The sequence below is a fragment of the Chelmon rostratus genome, chromosome 22, assembly GCF_017976325.1.
Source record: "Chelmon rostratus isolate fCheRos1 chromosome 22, fCheRos1.pri, whole genome shotgun sequence".
Lineage (NCBI taxonomy): Eukaryota > Metazoa > Chordata > Actinopteri > Chaetodontiformes > Chaetodontidae > Chelmon > Chelmon rostratus.
This window is the reverse complement of record NC_055679.1, coordinates 2577573-2597250: the sequence shown is the minus strand read 5'-3', so window position 1 is coordinate 2597250 and position 19678 is coordinate 2577573. Positions and strand designations below refer to the sequence as shown.

The 19678-nt window shown below is 43.6% G+C and overlaps 1 protein-coding gene across 1 annotated transcript in view; it reads right to left on the bottom strand.

The window, feature by feature from the left end:
- Nucleotides 1-13745, bottom strand: part of efcab6 (EF-hand calcium binding domain 6) — a 48793-nt gene extending 35048 nt beyond the window's left edge. Inside the window, exons 1-4 of the mRNA XM_041964417.1 lie at nt 13607-13745; nt 13071-13267; nt 7092-7195; nt 6935-7004 (exon numbers count right to left, since the gene is read on the bottom strand). Of these exons, the coding sequence (XP_041820351.1) occupies nt 6935-7004; nt 7092-7195; nt 13071-13267; nt 13607-13745 (510 nt within the window). The remainder of the gene's footprint in view (nt 1-6934; nt 7005-7091; nt 7196-13070; nt 13268-13606) is intronic.
- Between the last annotated feature and the right edge of the window lie 5933 nt (nt 13746-19678).

Below are 19678 nucleotides of genomic sequence, written 5' to 3'. Positions count from 1 at the left end.
TTTCTTTTGTCTGTCAATTAGAGGGCTAATTTCTCTGTGGTTCGGCTCCAGAGTGCCAGAGACAGACGGCATTAAAGTGGAGCTCAGAGGGATAATAAGGGGCTCTGGGACCAGTCTGCTGCTGTCGCTCCCTATCCAAACATTAGTATTACAAAGACACTACATAACCTAAACAACATGGAGGGTCTACAAGAGGGCTTTCCAGAAATACTCACACTGCAGCTCCTGAAATAGATGCAGATTAGACCACAGACCCCTATTTGATGAAGATTTACTACTGGGAATCCCCATATGGGAAGCTTCCTGCTGTTATGTTGGTTTCAGGAAGTGCTTCCACAAAGAGAGCATTCTTTACAGATTCTCCACTGATGATATAGATTGAAAATACTTACTTTGCTCAGGACATCCTGATGAATATTTAAAAACTCAATCAGGCCCTCAGACCAGTTTGCCACTACTCTAATAGGATGCACTTTGCTCAAGAAGGTCCTGTATTTGTCGCTTTGATTATTTTGGCCTTCTGCATGGTTGTATTGAAGGCCTTAGGAAGCAGCCACTCCCTAGCTAAACATCTATGTGTTGTGTTTAGCTCCCGTCCACAAGCTTTGAATTGTTAAAAAAAAGCAGTTGCAGTTGCAGCTACAGTTGATTTAAAATGTAAGAAAGACTTTTATCTACTATAATCAAATTGAGTCACCCCTGTGTCAGTGCTTTAAGAGAGAAAGTGGTTGCGTTGTGTTATGCAGGAACTCAGATTTAATTGGATAGTGGCTGTGCGATAACATAAAATAATAAAACAGTAATTAAGTTATATAGTAAATAATAAAAGACTTCATTTTTAAGGTGTAATGAATTGAAGGATTGTTGATGTGAGCAATTTAATGTTTTCATGAACCTTTTTGAATCTCGACCTGATTGGTCAGTTTATACTTCAATAGCAGACTCTCATACTGTATATACTGTATAACAGTTCCTCCAGATTTAAATGAATGGGTTAGACGGTTAGTGTTGCGATATTTTTGTTGGCTCATCCACCCATCCAACCTGACCTCCTCCCTGCGTGGACTGTCCATTAAGAACAGCTAAGAACATCATCATCATCATCGTCGTCATAATTACTACAGCTGCGAGGGGGCCGAACTGATGCTGAAAACAGATGTTGGCGTGGGCCACATGCAGAAATGGCCTGGTCAATTGCACTTTACACCCCTCACATCTCATACAGACACATCTGTATCTCATACCATACCAGGCACGTCTGTATGTGGCGAGATGCTTTCAATTAACTGTAAAACCATCCGTGGGACTCAGACCAAGGGGATGTAGTATGAAGTCTGAAAATGGAGGAAGGTGGGGTGGATGGATGGTTTGACCAAACACACTTTCACCCAGGTGACAGGAGATTTGCGTCATGAGAAACCGCAAGCGAAACCAAAAGTGAACGATCTTTTCCTGAACCTAACCAAGTAGTTTTGATGCATACCTGAACCAAACCGTGACCGTTTCACAGCAGTCACAGATTGGAAGGTTTTGCTGAGATGAGAGCACATTGGACGGTCGGAGCAGTTGCTCTGGGAGTCTAATATTGCCACAGATGGGTTTACGTTGGAGTTAGTTGAAAGCCGGGAGCATCACATACAGTTGTCTGCACCGACAAAGCGACGGTATTTGACGCTCTGGGAATGAGAACAGGTTGGAAATGACTTTTTAGGACAGTCTCTTTTGATTACATGCTCAGGAGCTTGGGCACCCAAGGATAATGGTGAGCGCCCATGGGGAAAAGTGATGGCTGCCCAGTTAGGATAAATAGAGGATTGGACGCTGTATCAAAGTAGTCAGTTTTAAAAACCTGTGCTGACTGTAGTCCGACTGGACTGGAGTCCCTGGGGTCTGACAGCTCAACCAACACAACCTGTCCGCTAACAGCCAGTTATTTTTTGAAAAGTTTTTAATAGCATGTAAAACCGGCAGGGAGAAAATGTGAGCAGTCTTAGCAACAGCAGTCAATCTACACCTGTACTGTATTTCACAAAATGACAGACAGACAGGCAGAGATTAGCTCCAGCTTCCCAAAACTGGATTAAATAGACAGAAGTAACACACCTGTCCATCACAGAACAGACAGAAATTTGACTGAATCTACTTTAAGTTGCTTTGTGAATTATTTTAACACGGCTCTGCTGCTGCTGGACTGTATTAGCTAACCAAAAAAAAACAAAACAATCACACCTGTCTGAAAAGTATCGATCTGTTCCAAAATGTTCCAACTTTTCCAAGCTTCAGCTGCCATATTAAAAGCTTTTTTACGCCGTTATCACAGACGGTGGAGAGACGGCAGGAAAGTGGCAGAGAGCTGTGCAACAACGGCGCCGGGCTGAGCTTGAACTGTGGATGTCGGGGTTCATAGTCAGCGTCTTAACCCCTGACTTATTGGGACCATTCATCATTTTCTAATGTGATATGCAGTATGTCATTTTTCTTTGCCTTTTTTTTTTTCATTTTTCTTTTATCATGTACATTCAGAGCTCATTTAGCTGAGCGAGCTTTGGTTTCTTACAAACTGAAAAACACTATGTGAATGTAAAGAATCTAACAAAAATGATCAGACATTTTTTTAACACTTCAAACTGAACAAACAAGTCCTATCAGTTATCTACACTATTCAACAGGGAACAGCTGGAATGAAAGGAGATGACCTCTCCTTTGAACTCATGCACAAGTGTTGGAATTAGACGCAGTTAATTATTTGTGACATGTGATGCTGTAATATTGAGCAGCACTACTACCAGCGTTCAGGGATCCCACTGACTCAGGATGCTGCTCTAAGCTGTTGGTGATCAGTGTGTATACATTGTGCTGTAGGTTGGCAGATTTAACTCCGCACCAAGAGAACATAAGTGATGAACAAAGAGGAGAGGAGGCGATGAGGACACAGATGGAGTTAATAAACAGTTGAGAAACATCTTTCATTCCACCCTTGGATGGCTACCTCAGTGTGAGCGTGTGTGTGCGTGCGTGTGTGTGTGTGTTGGGGCGGTTGCAGTGATCTTAATTGAATATTGATAGGTAAGGCGAGCGCACAGGGTAAACAGCTGTGACTGGTACTTCATCATATGTGTGTGTGCATCACTCATTATCAGGCCCAGCTGGTCCTCCAAGACGAGTCATCAGACAGTGACCACGCACACACAAGCGCACTCACGCACCGATTCCTACACACTCACCCTTATTACAGTAATTGACAAACAATTTTGACAGAGATCAAAGTCACCAAAACTGTGTGTGCTGCAGAGAGGGATTCCCCTGTGGCCTTGCTGTTTGTTCAGTAAACAGGCCTCCGAATATCTGATTTATTCTTCACAACTTTCTCGAAAACGGAGCCTCCATTTGTCCTACGGGGGGGGTCGCTACCTGGCTAGGGCAACATCTTCATCCTGTTGCCGTGACAACCGAACCCATTGTCTTCCGCAGAAGCGGGAGTCAAATGCAGAGCGTTTTACGGGGATGAATTCAGAAATGGCTGCTATTTGTTTGGGCGGAAGAAAGAGGCTTTGCAGTTGCCTCACAAGTCTCCTAGCAACCATAGTTGGTGCCATGATGGAGGTCCATCTGAGAATTGGCTGCGCATGAAAAACATACCGATGGAAGAAAGGCAAACCAGCCATTCGCGGAACAAAGCAGGAGCAGCACAAAGGTGATCATTAACAGCTGTCCTCTTGGCCTGCTGTGGTCGTCTGTGTGACCTCTTGAAGCCGCTGCCTGACACCTCTGGCCATAAGGGCTGCAGTAATGAGCCTGCATCTGCAGCGCTTGACTGTTATCCCTTTCCTGTCAACTGGACTGACCACGCTGCTGGAAAACCTGAGCATGAGCATTTTACATTCGGGGCATTACAGCAGGACCAGAATCAGCTTTTTCGGGCAACTATTGTGTACACACACAAGGAATCTGACTCTGGTTTCCATTGGTCTCAACGTGCTAGCACAGGCAGAGGCATACAGCTTAGAACAAGGACAACAATGGTAGAGAATAAAGAATGATCAGGACTGTGATGTACACACACCAACATTTACTGGTTTTCAATGAATCTACCTTGGAATTGTTTTCATCGTGAAAAATGTTTTCTCAAAAATCTTCAAATTGTTCGGTTCTTCCAATGAACCATCCAAAACAGGAGCAAATTCTCACATTTGAGAAGCTGGAAAGTTTGGCCATTTTGCCGCTAATGGGTTGGTCAAATGGATCGATCAATTAATCAATCAGTCGTTTCACAGGAAACTGACAAGGGATCAGTCTTCTCTTCAAGTGACCTAAATTGTCGGCCATCTCTCCGTCTCATCTCCTGACATCTCTCCATCACTATCTGAGCGGCAGAAAATACCCCAAAAATGATGGAACATTTGTCTGCGAGTGTCAGGCATCGTTTTATCAGGAGAATCTTGGTGGCAGCAGCAGGGCGTTACGCAGACAGGTGATTCTAATAGAAAAAAGTGAAGGTTTTGCCAGAGGACAATGGGAATATGCTATTCTGGGTTTAGCTACAGGGATAATGTAATCTGGCTCCATCCTCTGCTCTGGTTTCTTCAGACACTCTATTGTTTTTCTATTTTGCCCATCTCACCACTTGACAAACTACAGTTATAAGATCACTATAGAATCTGCTCTGATCCGGCATATATCACAACTGTAACGTCACACAATCATTTCATATATCGTCTTCACTCTGCATCATCCTACAAATGACCATGCATGGCTGATATGGGTGCTGGTGTGTTTTTATTCTCACTCCACATATCTGGAACAAGCAGTTCTGTGTTCTGTTGCCTTTCATTACATTCAGTTTGTTCCTATTCACTCATATCTTGGACTGTGCTACAGCTGCACTCTTCTTTGTTTCCTTCATATCTCGTCTTCATGCCTGTTTTGTCTCAAGAAAAGCATTTCGAATTGCCTTGTTGGTGAGAGGCGCTATATAAATGAGCCTTGCCTTTTCCATCAGTATGTGGAAAATATACATGAGGTTTGACTATCGCTCCAATGAGTTTTGTTTCGGACATGAAACACCTTGACAAGGTTGATTTGTTTCTCAGTGTGAGTTACTCTGACACAGTCCTGTCTTATTTTCTAGCCCTGGCTGGGATCATATCATTGTTGCTAGAAGTCAGTCGCTTTGGACACGTCCAGACGGCTGGTAAGACAAATAGCAGGAAAACAACAAACAATATATATATATATATATATATATATATATATATATATATATATATATATATATATATATGCACAGAAAGAATGGCATGATGTAAAAGGAGGAGGACATGGGCTGACTTAAAATAAATGTGTATTGTGTGACTGAAGGATGTGGGCTGTGACATGTTTTTCCTGAAAACAGCCAAGACAGAAACATACAGTTTGGTGTGCGCACACACACACACACACACACGCACGCACGCACACACACTTCTATAAGATACAGACAGCCCTGATAGCCCTCAGGCATTCATGTATCCACAGAGAGGATTTGGTCAATTTTCTGCATTTCAAAACAACATCAGCAGCCCGGTTTAATATGTGGAACACAAGCAGCACAAATCCAGAGTCAATTCTGTCATGCTTCCTACGTAGAGCATGAATTCTGCCAGAGTTGGCACAAACACATGCTGCTGCCACACGAATCACCCCCTCACACACACACACACTGAGGCAGCTGCGTGAGTCATGTTAGCGGTTTGAAGATTTCATTCATTTGTTTTTTTCAAAGCACTGTCTGTGGAACGGCGACACTGCAGCACTGATGGACCTCGTAGCGCGAATTCACTCGCACCGTCGTTCAGGTAGCGATGCTCCAAGTGTTCATGCTCATCGCCTGAGCCTGAATGCGCCGTGAAACAAGACTGATGTTTGCCTGAAACCTTTGTTTAAAATGTGAGAACGCAAATATTCGTTTGACAGAACTGGGACGTGATTTAGATGCCTGATGCTCTGGTCACAATATGTGGTGCTCTAAGATTAGTGCAGCAAAGACATCTTGCAGTGCTACTTGGAGAACTACTGTAGCTGGCAAGCTGCAGTGGTAGCTGCTAACGCTTGGAGAGCCAGGAATATGCTAGCACTAGTGAGTCCCAATAGACTCACTGAGCTAGGTAGCTTGCCAACAGCTAACGAGCTCCCTAACACGACAATAAGTTCATACTGTAGATTCAAGAGACACACCTGCACCACTGACTCCTGTTTAACTGTCTGCAAACCATTCCTCTTTTACTTTCCCAGAGGGGTTAAATAAAAGCAGGTGGTGCAACACGGTTAACACACATGTTCAGTTCAATGTTGTAAAGAAAGTTTGCTATTGGTTCAACAACTCAAATTCACATTACAAAGCTAACTCACGTTACAAAAGACTTGTGCTGTGATAATTGTGACGATTCCTCTAAATCGAACCTGCGCCTTTTAAATGCTGGTGTTACAAGGCCTTTAGTCCTCCTTTCAACAACATTGTGGTTGAAAATTCATTGAATGCATCCTGGAGGCTTCACAGATAAAACATTTTCATAGATTATTTTTTCCTGTTTTGTTGTTTTGAAAGCTCAATTGCTCACGTTCATGCTTGCTCGCTAGCATTCCACTTCTCATCTGCACTATTCTGCCACATTGTGACGTTTCTTGGTGCTTTAATACCATCAGCGGATCCAGGTGAATAGCAGGAATGCATTTCACGTCATGCAAACGTGCATCCATGTGAGTATACTCGTCAAAACAATTCTGCATTGCACCACGACTCGACTTTAATATAAACGATGATGTTGCCAAACTTTGATGCTGAGCATTTCTGCAGCTTAATGCCCACACGCTCAACGTACCTGACCAGCCATGACGCCTAAATCCCAGGCTGCAGCTTTTAACAATTAACACGTCAACCACTTCAGAGGGTACACACCTTATCTTTGAGATGCTTCTGCATGTCACACAGGGACATGGAGGCGTTCTGTGGGCCACGCCTGAGAGAAACACACAGAGTTAGAGCACGTTCAGCTGCTGCCACCAAACGCCTAAAAATGCAAACGCAGCGTGGTGCTTCTCTGGCGTCCGTGTACCTTGCGCTGCCGCCTCTGCTGCAGGCTCTGCGGGCCGCGGGGGCTTGCCTGAAGCTCCTCAGGAACTGCATGTAGTCCACCGCTTCCCCGCTCCTCTCACACACCTGCAGCAGCCACAAACACAGAGATGCGTCAGCGAGTGGAGTGGCACACGGAAAACAACATGACTGTGAGGCCGATGATGATGGCAAGCAAGAGGAGGATGAAGATGACGGCGCGGGGGAAACATTACTCCAGATCCAACATTCATTCCTGCACTCGAGCCCACTCCAAACTTTTCAAACATTCCAGTACCAGCGTCTGTGCTAATGGCACATGTAATGGCATCTCCGTGGAGACAGGAAGAGCGGCGTGGCTGGCCTCAGGTGGGCAGAGCAGCCATTTTTTTCAGGATGAGGTTGTTTGGGGAGCTCTCCAGAACAGGGCACACCCGGGGAATGGAGCCGCATGCTTTTGTTCTGACCTTGCGCTGCTTTTCACGCGCACGTGAATGGACACACACACACTTTTAGGAAAACTGGCAAGAAGCTGGCACAACCCTAAGCACACACAATCAGAGAGATACTTTCCACAAAAACACACACAAAGTACGTTCGATCAAGAACACAAATACACACGCACAAACCCACACGCACGTATACCTATTTTGGTGGCTCATAATCAAAGTACAGTCCCTGTTGCCCTGCCCTACATCCTTCCATGGTGTAATCCAGTGCAGCAGTCCCCAGCGGAGCTCCTAGCATTGAGTCTTATTATAGACACCACACCGTCCAATTATCACCGCTATCAGCAGTAACACACAGCCCCCACCTCAGGGGACTGGGGGGGGGCTCTCTATGCTCTATATACCTGTGACAGTGTTGTTACACCTGCAGTTCAGTTTGAGGCTGAAGGTGAGATGGAGGTCAGTGGCGGATGGTATGGAGGGCAGGGCCGTGATGCATGACATACCGCAAACAGCAGTTTAGCTTTGTTTTTTCATTGTTTTCATGGTGGTTATTCTTTCTGCAGGAAGAAACAAAGCTTTAGTCAGGATTAATCCTGTAGATTAGAAGAAATCTCCATATATTAGTATTCTCAAATTAAAATGTATTAACTGTGGTGCGGCAAACTAGCCTGTAAGTCTGTTATTTAAAAAATACTTGTCATACTTGCCATGAATAAAGTTGTTGTAGTGCGTTCCCTATTTTTACTATTTTCCACATTGTATATTAATAGACAATTCATTCATTCATTCATTTATTAAGACATGAACCCATGAAATAATGCATTCAGACGTTGGGAGCGACAAATGGCACAGGGAGTGTGGGAGTGTGTGCACGGCTGTAGAACAGCTCCTCGTCGCCATCTAGACCACAGTCGGTAAACGGTGCTCAATATCTGACTGTTGCTAACAATATAATCTGGTTTTAAGCACAGATCTGCTTATTTCACTGATCGCCAAAAGTAAATTCTGTGTTTTTGTTGTGCTGTTTCATAGTAATAAGCCTTGCACTAAAATGCAAATATGTGTTGCTGTCATTTTCAGTTCACGTTTCCTACTGAAGGGATTTCTTCTTCTTCTTCTTCTTCTTCTTATTATTATTATTATTATTATTATTATTATTTGATTTAGTTATGTTTCCACTTCCATCTCTTGTATTTGGTTGAGGAGTGCCAAGATGTAAGAGTGCTGAATTATGACAGTGTTGCTCCTTTGAGGTGATAGGTGTCATTGTACGCTGACGACCTTCTCATATATAACACAAAGCCTGCATTATCTCTTCCCTCTATCCTATCCAGGCTGGAACAGTTTGGGAAGGTCTCTGGCTATAAATTGAATCTGCAAAAAAGTGAACCCTGCTTCCCTTTATATCCCTGCCTCTATGTTTCCCTTCAGGACAGTGACCTCACAGTTTAGCTCTCATGACAGGCTTCATCTGGCATGGCAGGCAGCCTCAGATACATCAGCATTCTCACAAAAATCTAAAGCACTGGGAGGGATGGCTATGCCCAAGCGTCTCTATTACTAATGGGCTGGTTAAGCTGTCCAAGACAGCTCACTTGAGCATGCACCTGAATGGGTGAAGACAGAATCACGTGATGTCCCAATTCACTTAGTCACTTCCCCATTAGCACTTGCAAATGGTTAATCAATCCAGTTATAGTTCCAACAATCAGAATATGGTCACAATTTAGGAAACAGTTTAGTCTGAAAAAGCCTTCTTAGCAGTATCTGTTATGTCAAACCACCTTTTTAAAGCTAGATCTGTCTTTTCGAGTTATTAAGGACTTATACAGTATGGGGTAGTTGCATCATTCAATCAGTTGGCAGAAAAGTTTAACAAACCCGACTCTTATTTCTACCATCTACTACAGATTAGGCATTTTATACGGGCAGTTGATTTTTGGCCACTTTGGGAAAGCAGAACATGCTCTAAATACAACATTAGCATATTATTATATAGTATAAATCTGATATAGAAAAAATAATAGCAACCAGTTACCTATTTATGCATATAGCAGACATACATTATTTTGCTCTCCACCAACACCAATCAACATTTCAGCTATTCTCTATAAACAATATCTGCATATAAATGCAGCTAATAAAAGGCAGAATTGTTGTCAAATGACAAACAGTGGGTTCTAGGTTTGGCCAATGCATTTTTTTTGCTCTTCACATATTCTGTTTATGTGCATGCAACCAAAGCCCGCTCAAACGTGATTGGTCAATACTACTCAGACAACAAACAGACTTCAAACGGAAACCAGATAACATAGAGTATGTCCAGAGTCTCACAGCTAAATGTGATTCAAATTAGTCTTTAAATTGTGGAGTGCGTCTCCAGAGAGGTAGTCGGGATGCTGCAACATTTAAGGGGAATCAAAATCAATTCTAATCACACTGAATAAACACAGAAAAAAAAGACATTTAACAAGGGAGGAGACGGAGCTTGAGCTCTCGTGATGCAGTGGATTTTCTCTGTCTTGTTCTCTGCATGAGTCTGGCTGTCTGTCACCGGCTTTTTCTGTATCATCAGATTTGTCAGCCGTGATTGTCTTTTTGTCCATCCTCCACATTAAGCTCAGATTACTCAAGCAAGTTCTCTTTTATTACCCCCGCTACCAGTGCACATTCAATAACTGATCAATATTTAACAAAAAAGGATCTCAGTCTCAAAATGTGGCGTGAGACCAGATAGATAAATAAATATCAGAAGAAGAAGAAGAAGTGGGGGTGGGGTTGTCGGGCTGCTTGTGGCATCTCGCTCCCTCAAGCACAAAGCAACTTCCACATAAGAATGTCACCAGAACAACAGCTGCTACTCCACTGATAGTCCTTTAAAGTAAACTTTCTACAACTCAAGCACACACACATCCACACAGTGTCTGTAATGAATAAGACGGTGAGTGGGAGGGGCGGGTAGGGGATGGAGGGAAGTGGGGTTGTGTATTGGGTGGGGGGGGGGACACAAAGTGCTGATATTATGGGAGGAAATCTGTGCGGGAAAGACAGGCAGTCAAACTGTCAGGCGTGAGCGCTGAGACGGAACAAAGAGGAACAGTGGAGACGATTACAGTGGCGTAGCAGAGTGACAGAGGCATCGTGCTCACAGATGAAGATGAAGGCAGAGGGGGAATTATGCCGCCGTGCACGGACCCCAAACACACCACACACACACGTGCACGCTCCATTGATCAATGCCAGAGAGGAGAAGCATCCTGATACGCGGCCTCAACACTCTCATTAGGCCTCACGGATGCAGAGTGACGACTTCCGCATCCTACATCAGCCCAAAAATATTACTGCTGCTGCTTTCATGGCCGAGATTAGTTTTTTGTTTTTCTTTATGCCTTCATTTTTGGTAATCATCTGCAGGCTGCAGAGGAATGCATGAAATGAGAGAGAGAAAAGAATAGGTCTGTGGGCTGGCTCAGAGGAAAAACTGATGCCATCCCTGCAACAGAGGTACAAACAAATAACGTCTGCATTAACAGCTGCCAGAATCACTTCTCCTCTGACCAGTCTCCACGGCCACAGAGCATCATTTGTCAATGTCAGCTTCCTGGAAGAGATTAAAAAAAATATTTTACTGCCATCTTCTGGATGATGCCTCACATAACACAGAAAAAATCTAATACAGTCTTTTTCTGAGGCCCGGTTTACGGTATTAGGGGTTGGTTGGCCATCCCTCTCCAAAATTGAGAAGGTCTGTTGAACTAAACAATGAAACTGAGCTTCAAAGTTCATTTTTGACCTTAGAAAAAAAAGAGCTGACAAACTGGTTCGAATTGTCCCATTTTAAATTGGGGGAAAAAAGGCCCAGAGAACAAATTCCCTGTTTGGATCCAGGTCACAGTGCAGGCTGAGCAATGTACCCTACAAGTCCTTCCTCCAGGCTTATTCACCAAGCTTCTCCTGGGGGATTTCAAGGCAATCCCAGGCCAAATGACACACAGAACCCTTCTCATGTGTTTTAAGTCTATCACAGGATCTTCTCCCAGTTGGATACTTGAATGTAATAGGGTCAGATGTGGAAGATATATCCAAGTCCTATACAGGGATTCTAAAAAGCAGTTTCTTCCACTTGCCCTTTTTGCAAGGAGTTCAGAGCAAAGGGTCAGACACACTTCAGTTGGCTGCCGACATCAGGAAGAGACCCAGGGTGAGACCTTTCGAGGGCTGGTCTTTTAAACCACTGGACAATCCTGTCAAGCAGTGGAGGAAGGAAGGGACAGACACATTAACTTGAAATGCAATTATCTTGGTTACTTTTCATTTGTTACATACCTACCCACATGGAATTTGTACCATAGCTTAAAAGCAAAATGGCCATGAGAAAAGCTGCATGATGTCACTTTCATACAATTCTAAACACTTGAAACTATAAAAACTGAATAAAAAGAGTAATGTAATAGTAGTGTCAACCCTCTTCTGACACACAGCCAGCCCTCATTTTCATCTGTATGATTGCAGATTTGGCTATCTTTTCTCCCTCTACTTCATGTTATGTCCGCCGCCCACGGCCAGCCCATGGGACCAATTAAGATAGTTTATTTGTCTTCCCATCTATTGACACAAATGCTACATTCACATTTATACTCATACTAAACACCTTTAGAAAGCTTTGATTCTCATGAATCGATTGATGCAAGCCGTTTCAAGATGCAATCTCAACAGGAGGCACAATAAACGCCAACAGCAAACAAACAACCTTTTAAAAATTGACACATCATAGAGGAAAGTCACTGATTCCGTCTCTCAGTTATCCACAGATTGATAATACACAGACAAAAACGGTCTGGAAACATCAACAAAAGTCCACAGGATCCACTGCATTAAAGATATTTAGTCCATTACAAGACAGAAATCCACAGAAAGTCGTTTTCTACTTTCAACTTCCCTAAACTTAGGCAGAAGGGAACTATTTGGAGTCACATGCTTCAAATTTCACCTCACTTGACCAATCACAATCTACCACATGGAGCCTAGCAACCAGTGGAGCCAATAACAATCTGAGTTCAGTGGAGGTCAGCCCTCCTCCGCCACATGTGTGACGATTGAGCCAATCACAGCCAATTTTGAAGATGACTGACGCTTGGAATAGCCAATGAATTTCTGAACACGCCAATATGCCATTTTCAGTGGGTTCACACACATTCATTCATTTTCCTTGGCAGACGTAGTATTTTTGTTAAAAAAATGCAATGAAGATTCCACAAGGTAGGTTTGATAGCAACCTAAAATCTACTTTCTATGTTCCCATTTCTTCTTTTAAAGTGCCTTGGTTAGACACGGCTTTGGTTAGCTTCAGGTTCCTGCTGTGTAACACACATATTTAAATGTTTTTCCACAAGCACCTACAGACCTCACAGAAGGAGATGGAGTGAACTTTCTTCTACTGGATGTCCCACACTCAAGCCTAAATGATAAAGCTGCCACCTTACATTTTGGAGCCTGTGCCATCTGACCTCTTAAATGAAAGTCCCTCTCACCTTGTGGACCAGAGTGTCGAGCTGGTTCTGGCTGATGCACAGCAGCCCCTCGAGGACTCGTCTGAACTCCTCCTTGCTCACCAGCCCTGTCCCATCGGGATCCACTGCTATGAAGGCTGACTTGATTTGTGCCAGGCTGCCATGAATCAGAGGCTCCACCTTGTCCAGGGTGAGTGGATGGTTGGTTACTGGGTGGACTGAGGGGGTCAGATCAGGATGAAGTATTTAGTGTCATTAATGTTTGAGGCCACTTCAGGGAAAAACAGAGTGATAGGTTCCCTGGACGGAAATTTCTTTTGATGATCAAGAAAATATATATGTATATATATATATGTATATAATACATGCATATGTCACATAACATAATATGACATATGCTAATACCTTTGGCTGGTTGGACTAAATGACAACTCATCGTAATGTATTCACCCCTCTTTTAAGTTTTCATGTCTTGCAACACTGAATCAAAGTAGATTTAATGTGGCTTTTTTGACAGGATATAGCAGTGGAAACTGAAGGGTAAAAAAAACACTTACCCCTGTGTGTCTGGATCCATGTCTTCCCGGGTACCTCACCTGTCTGTCTTCCTCTGAAGAGGTGTGTGGTAGGGATCGGAGCCGTGTGGGGCCGTGGGCCGAGTCCCAGTCCACGGTGAGGAGGCAGCAGCTTGGCCATACTGGGTGAAACTGGCGTGTGTGTGGAGAGATAGAGGCAGGAAGGTGATAAACGACACTGGGAGGGTGGACGGTGGTTGCTAGTTAACTCATGAACATGATCTCTCTCTCTCTCTCTCTGTGTGTGTGTGTGTGTGTGTGTGTGTGTGTGTGTGTGTATGTGTGTGAAATGAATCAGCAGTTGACACCCCTGAGCATACCATACTGTACACAACCCTTCAATCTGGTTTTGTTGCCTCTGCCCACTATTGTCAAGTCAAGTTATTTGTCACCATGGATGCAAAAAACCAGAATGTAAATATTAAAAAACAAGACATTTAATGAAGTGTAGCGACTCAAAAACCAGTGAGGGGAAGTAACTCATCTACTGAAGTACAGTACTCAATTACTTGAATTCTACTTGTATATTTTCATTTTAAACTTTAACTTTAATGCATCAATAACTAGACAGGCACTCAGGACCAACAGTCCACTCCTCTAAGATATGCAGGCTCAAACCTCATGGTCAGTATTATTGCTTGTTCTCATGGAGCTTGTACTCTGGTGGAGTTTATTGCAGATAATTCACATTTGGATGTGAGTATATGTTAGTATAATTAGTTGCATGATATATGTGCATGTACATTTCTTCAGCTACATTTTAGCGCTGCTTTCTGTATGAAGTTTGAGCAGCTATGTTTATTGTTACCATGAATATGACTTTTAGTAGCTTAATATACGCTTATATAACACTGACAGGGAGTATTCCGCTTCTTTAAGTTCGTATTTTCTCTTTAAGAGTACGTAACTTTCATACAGCTGCTGTTACAGTGTCCGCCATCAGTGGCATGCACAGACTTTTTGAAGAGCAGGGGCGAAAAGGACTTCACTTGAGCACGCGTTTTGGCGTCCAAGAGGGCACTTTAGCATGCGTTTTAGCGTCCAAGAGGGCAGTTTATCATGCGTTTTAGCGTCCAAGAGGGCAGTTTAGCATGCGTTTTAGTGTCCAAGAGGGCAGTTTATCATGTGTTTTAGCGTCCAAGAGGGCAGTTTAGCATGCGTTTTGGCGTCCAAGAGGGCACTTTAGCACACGTTTTGGCTCCCAAGAGGGCACTTTAATGCGCGTTTTGGCTCCCAGGGGGCACTTTAGCACGCATTTGGTGTCCAAGAGGGCACTTTAGCTCGCATTTTGGCTCCCAGGTGGCGCTTTAGCACGCGTTTTTCAACAATTGGGCCACAAGGGGGGGCAGTTGCCCCCCCTGCCCCCCCTCTGTGCACGCCACTGTCCGCCATTACGAGACAGGTTGTTCTTGCTCATGACTTCAACTATTTGTGTTATTTCTTCTTTCAGGCTTTCAACAGTCTCACTTCAAGGAAAGGATTTTGTCACTTCTTCCACGACAGCCAAAAAACATCCCAGTGACAATCATTATGCAGACTTATATTTGCCCTACATTGTGTAGGAGTACTAAATCACATGTATTTTAACAGTTGCACGATTTACCAATAAAATGTTACGTGTCATCACTGCTCATCGACTATACATGCAGGTGCCTCTTTAAAATCTTCCCTGAATTTGTCATTTTTATTTTTTAAAAATGATGCATGTTCAGGTGACCTGAACGATTTCCTACCCCACATTACAACCATGTGTGTTCCCAGTCCATGCTGCCTTTCATTTCTATGACCAGCCTGCATTTCATGACAGTTTCAATCTACGTTCCACTGACTCATTTTCTCCTCATAGCAGCACTTTCAAGAGCAATGAACATATTTTTGCAACGGGCACAAGTTCTGAATGAGACTTTAGGCAATGAAGAGATAAAATAAAGAGAACACAGTCATCCGTTATTGCCTGAAGACACAACTTTATTAATAAAGCAGCAAGCAAAGCATGTTAAATACAACACAAGATGACCAGGAAACACAGACAGGCATGTATAAAAACCCAAACAAACCGTAAAAGTGGAGATGGGCAGCTGCGGCCTTGCCAACGACTGTAAACAGAGTGACAGACAGGAGAGAGAACAATGAAAAGAAAGAACGATCGGCCGTAAAAGAGGCGGCGTGACGAGTGTGTGCTGAGGTTGTCGTTTACATCCACACAATTAAGACATTCACAAGTGTCTGGTAGAGCGCAGGGAGTGGTCTGCTGGACGGAATTACTGTGGCAACAGAGGAAGAGGAGGAGGTGCTGGACTGCTTGTAAGGGATGCCTCAGGCTAATAGTCTGACTCCAGATACTGCTGCTGTGGTGACACTACAGTGAGTAGCAGGAAACAGTTAATGCTGGTTGTGGGTTAATACTCTGCTCTCTCCTCTCCTGCAGCCAAAACCTGACATTTCTGAGAAAACAGAGGCAAAGAAAGAGAAAAGACACGGTTCAGCCATCAGTGGTAGTATGACGCATGGTTCACACGGGGAAAGGGTGTGTGCATGACAAACCGGGCAGCCTGGATGTGTTCAGTGTCCGCAGCCGTGATGTGACACTGAGATTAGCCGTCGTTCCTCCTGTCACACATACAGGAAGTAGCTTGGTGCTGTACTGTTTACCTGAACCCTGATCAGTACAACCTCTGAATGATGAGTCGGAGCCCGTGAGGGTTTCATTAGCTACCTGGTTAAACTGCTGCTGTAACTCAAGTGCTAAAGAGCACAACTTAATTCTTCCTCTGGTGTTTTTTACCTGCTCAGGTGCATCACTTTCTGAACTGAAGAGGGGGCCATCTGGATTTAATCTGGATGTAAGACACTTGAAACAACTGGTGGAAACGGCACCTAGGCATTAGAAAAGCCCAAGGTTATCTCTGTGTCAGTGAGCTGGGTATAATTCCATTAACTACAAATTTGTTTGGCAATTTGAACCACAAAGATAGAATTTTAATCAAGGGGGGCCTGCATTATTATCCAACTTTGTAGTTTGAAGACTTGATATGGTTTATATTCTGCTCAGAGGGGAGTCAATTAGGGCCCAACAACAGATTTTTGCCCCAGGGGCCCCCAGCAGGTTTATGTAGCCATGGTGTGGAATTTTACAATCATCACTGCACACTATCTGTACCCTCCTGAGGAAAATCTGCTGATGGAGCTCTGTGTCTTTGATAGTCCATCAGACTATACTCTGACTCCTCTATTTTAAATGCAGAGCTGTGTGTCCTTTCTCATTTCATGTAATCCTGTTTGTGTTGCCTTGAGTTTTTAGAGAGGTCTTTATGCTTTTAGCTTTCTACCTCTCCTACACAGGCTTTCTTTTACCTTCTCATGTCTGAGTTTACAGTACGTAGGTGTAAGTGACTCTGTGTACTGTGTATGTATATGAATGTCATAAAAATGCTGTATTTTATCTAGCTGGGAGACAATACAATACATATTATTTCTACTGTGTCCGGCACAGCTGCATTTGCAACTGAGCAGCAGCTGCTCATTTTCTCTGCCAGAGGGTATGCATTTTATGATTTACAGTAAATATAGTGCAGCAGATTGCTTCTCAGATGCTGACCATGTAACTGCCATGTTTGTGTGCAAAATACCAGTCGCAATCTGAGGCCAAGTGTTAAGGCATGGAGTGTGCTCCTCCTTACAGCCATTATTTGTAGAGTTTGCTTTAGCGTAGTTAGAAAATCCCGCGGGATGGCTTTCTGCCCGTTCTTCTCAGTGTGTTATTTTTGATACTACCACCGAGGAGCTCCAGAGTTCCACATTATTCAATTCTACACACGGTGCATTTAAAGACACTTTGAAGTCAGTCTGGGAGCCCTGGTGCATCCTTTCTCTCTCTCTGTCTCTCTCTGTCTCTAACACACACTCACATACATCCACACACACACACACACACACATAAAGCTCATACATAAAGGTCCAGTGACAGTGATGGAGGCTGAAAATCCTGGACTTGTACTTTGGACTTGGAGCAAAAGAACGATGATCATCTCACAATCTCCCAGCAGTGACACTGAGCCACTGGGTTGATTTAGGCATGACAGGCTTCTTCTCTATAGGCTATCTTCCATGCAGCGACTTGGCTTGGGGGGACTGCTGCATCAAGACAACTGCTAATGCACTCAGTTTCAGGGTTAGACCGATACATCGGGTTGACAGGTGTTTTCTGTAAAACCTGTGATTCTCTTTGGCAGTTTGCTCCATTACGATATCACCACATCCGTTACAGATGACATCCACAGACATTTTATACGGTTAGAAAACTCTTCTTCAGCCATTGTACTTAAGTTGTCTTGTCTTGTACTTACGTAAGTGGTTGCTCGGTAATTCCTCACATCCCAGTTTCCCAGCAACAGATAGGTGTGTGTGTGGCCTGACCTATACAGCGACTACCCATAAAACCGTTTCACTAGCCTGGGCTTCTCTGGAGAGGTTTAATGTCTCATGATGGTGGAAATGTTTCAGAGGGTTTACCCACCTGACAACCAGAAACACTGAGGCTACTTGTAGGTATCTGTGGCTGATCAACACTGCAAATCAAAAGTCAGCTGACTGCACAACATGCATTTAAATGATAAGTGAATTAAATGCTGGGTCACATGACTGAGGTCATGTGGAAATCAGGAAAACTCCAAGTGCAGTATGCTTCAAAGTGCTTGTTGAATCATTGAACAGCATCTGAAATCACCCAGCACATTGTTGATGCATGCTGTCGTGGCTGTGTACAGCACGTTCTGTAACTTTCCAAAACTGACCATCCGACGATCACACCGGCTTCAGGCATGAATGTGCAGAGGTGGGAACCCAAGCTGGATCTGAACCTCTATAAACCGCATTTCTGGCATACCCATAATGTTATAGATTGGTAAATAATGGTCAGAGCAACTCGCCAGGAAGATAGACAACTATAACATGGAAAATTTGGCTGACCTGGCTGTTTTTTTCCAAATCCAAACATATTGACATGTGATTTTCTGTGTATTTCAGTAGCAAATAACTACAGTAGCCTAAATCCTTGTCATGAATATACAGTGGCATGAAATAGTTTGGGCACGCCGGGTCCAAATTTTTGTTACTGTGAATAGCTAAGCAAGTAAAAGGTGGCCTGATTTCTAAAAGGCATAAAGTTGAAGAGGACACATTTCTTCAGTATTTTAAGCAAAATTCTGTTTTTTATTACGTTTATTATGTTTTATATTTTCAGAATTACAAAAAGGGAAAAAGGCCTGAAGCTAAAGTTTGAGCACCCTGCATGGTCATGGTCATGGTCTTAGCAACATCCCCTTTGGCAAGTACCACAGCTTGTAAACACTCTTTGTAGCCAGCTACGAGTCTTTCAGTCCTTGTTTGGGGGATATTTGCCCATTCTTCCTGCGAAAGGCTTCTGGTTCTGTGAGATTTTAGGCCGTCTTGCATGCACTGCACCTTTGAGGTCTATCTGCAGATTTCCGATGAGGTTTAGGTCGGGGGACACGCATGGCAAAACCTTCAGCTTGAGGGTTTCGAGGTGTATTTAGGATTAATATCCTGTTGTTAAAGCCATCCTCTTTTCATCTTCAGCTTTTTTTTTTTTTACAGATGGTGTGATGTTTGCTTCCAGAATTTGTTGGTATTCAATTGAATCCATTCCTCCAGCCCACAGCATGATCGACCCACCCCCGTGCCTGACAGCTGGACAGATTTCTTTTAACTTCATCAGTCCACAGAACATGTTTTCCAAAATGCATCAGGCTGGTTTGGGGTCTTTGCAAATGCCTGACACTGAATTTTGTGGGGTGGACACAGGAAAGGTTTTCTTCTGATGACTCTTCCACGAAGGTCATACTGGTGCAGGTGTCCCTGCACAGTAAAACAGTGCACCACCACTCTAGAGTCTGCATCATCCTCCTGAAGATGTTTTTGCATTTTGAGAGTCTTCTTGGTCTTCCAGACCTCAACTTGACCTCAATTGCTCCTGTTAGAGAGATAGCATAATCCTTTTTTAATCCCACAGTGGGGAAATTTGCAGTGTTACAG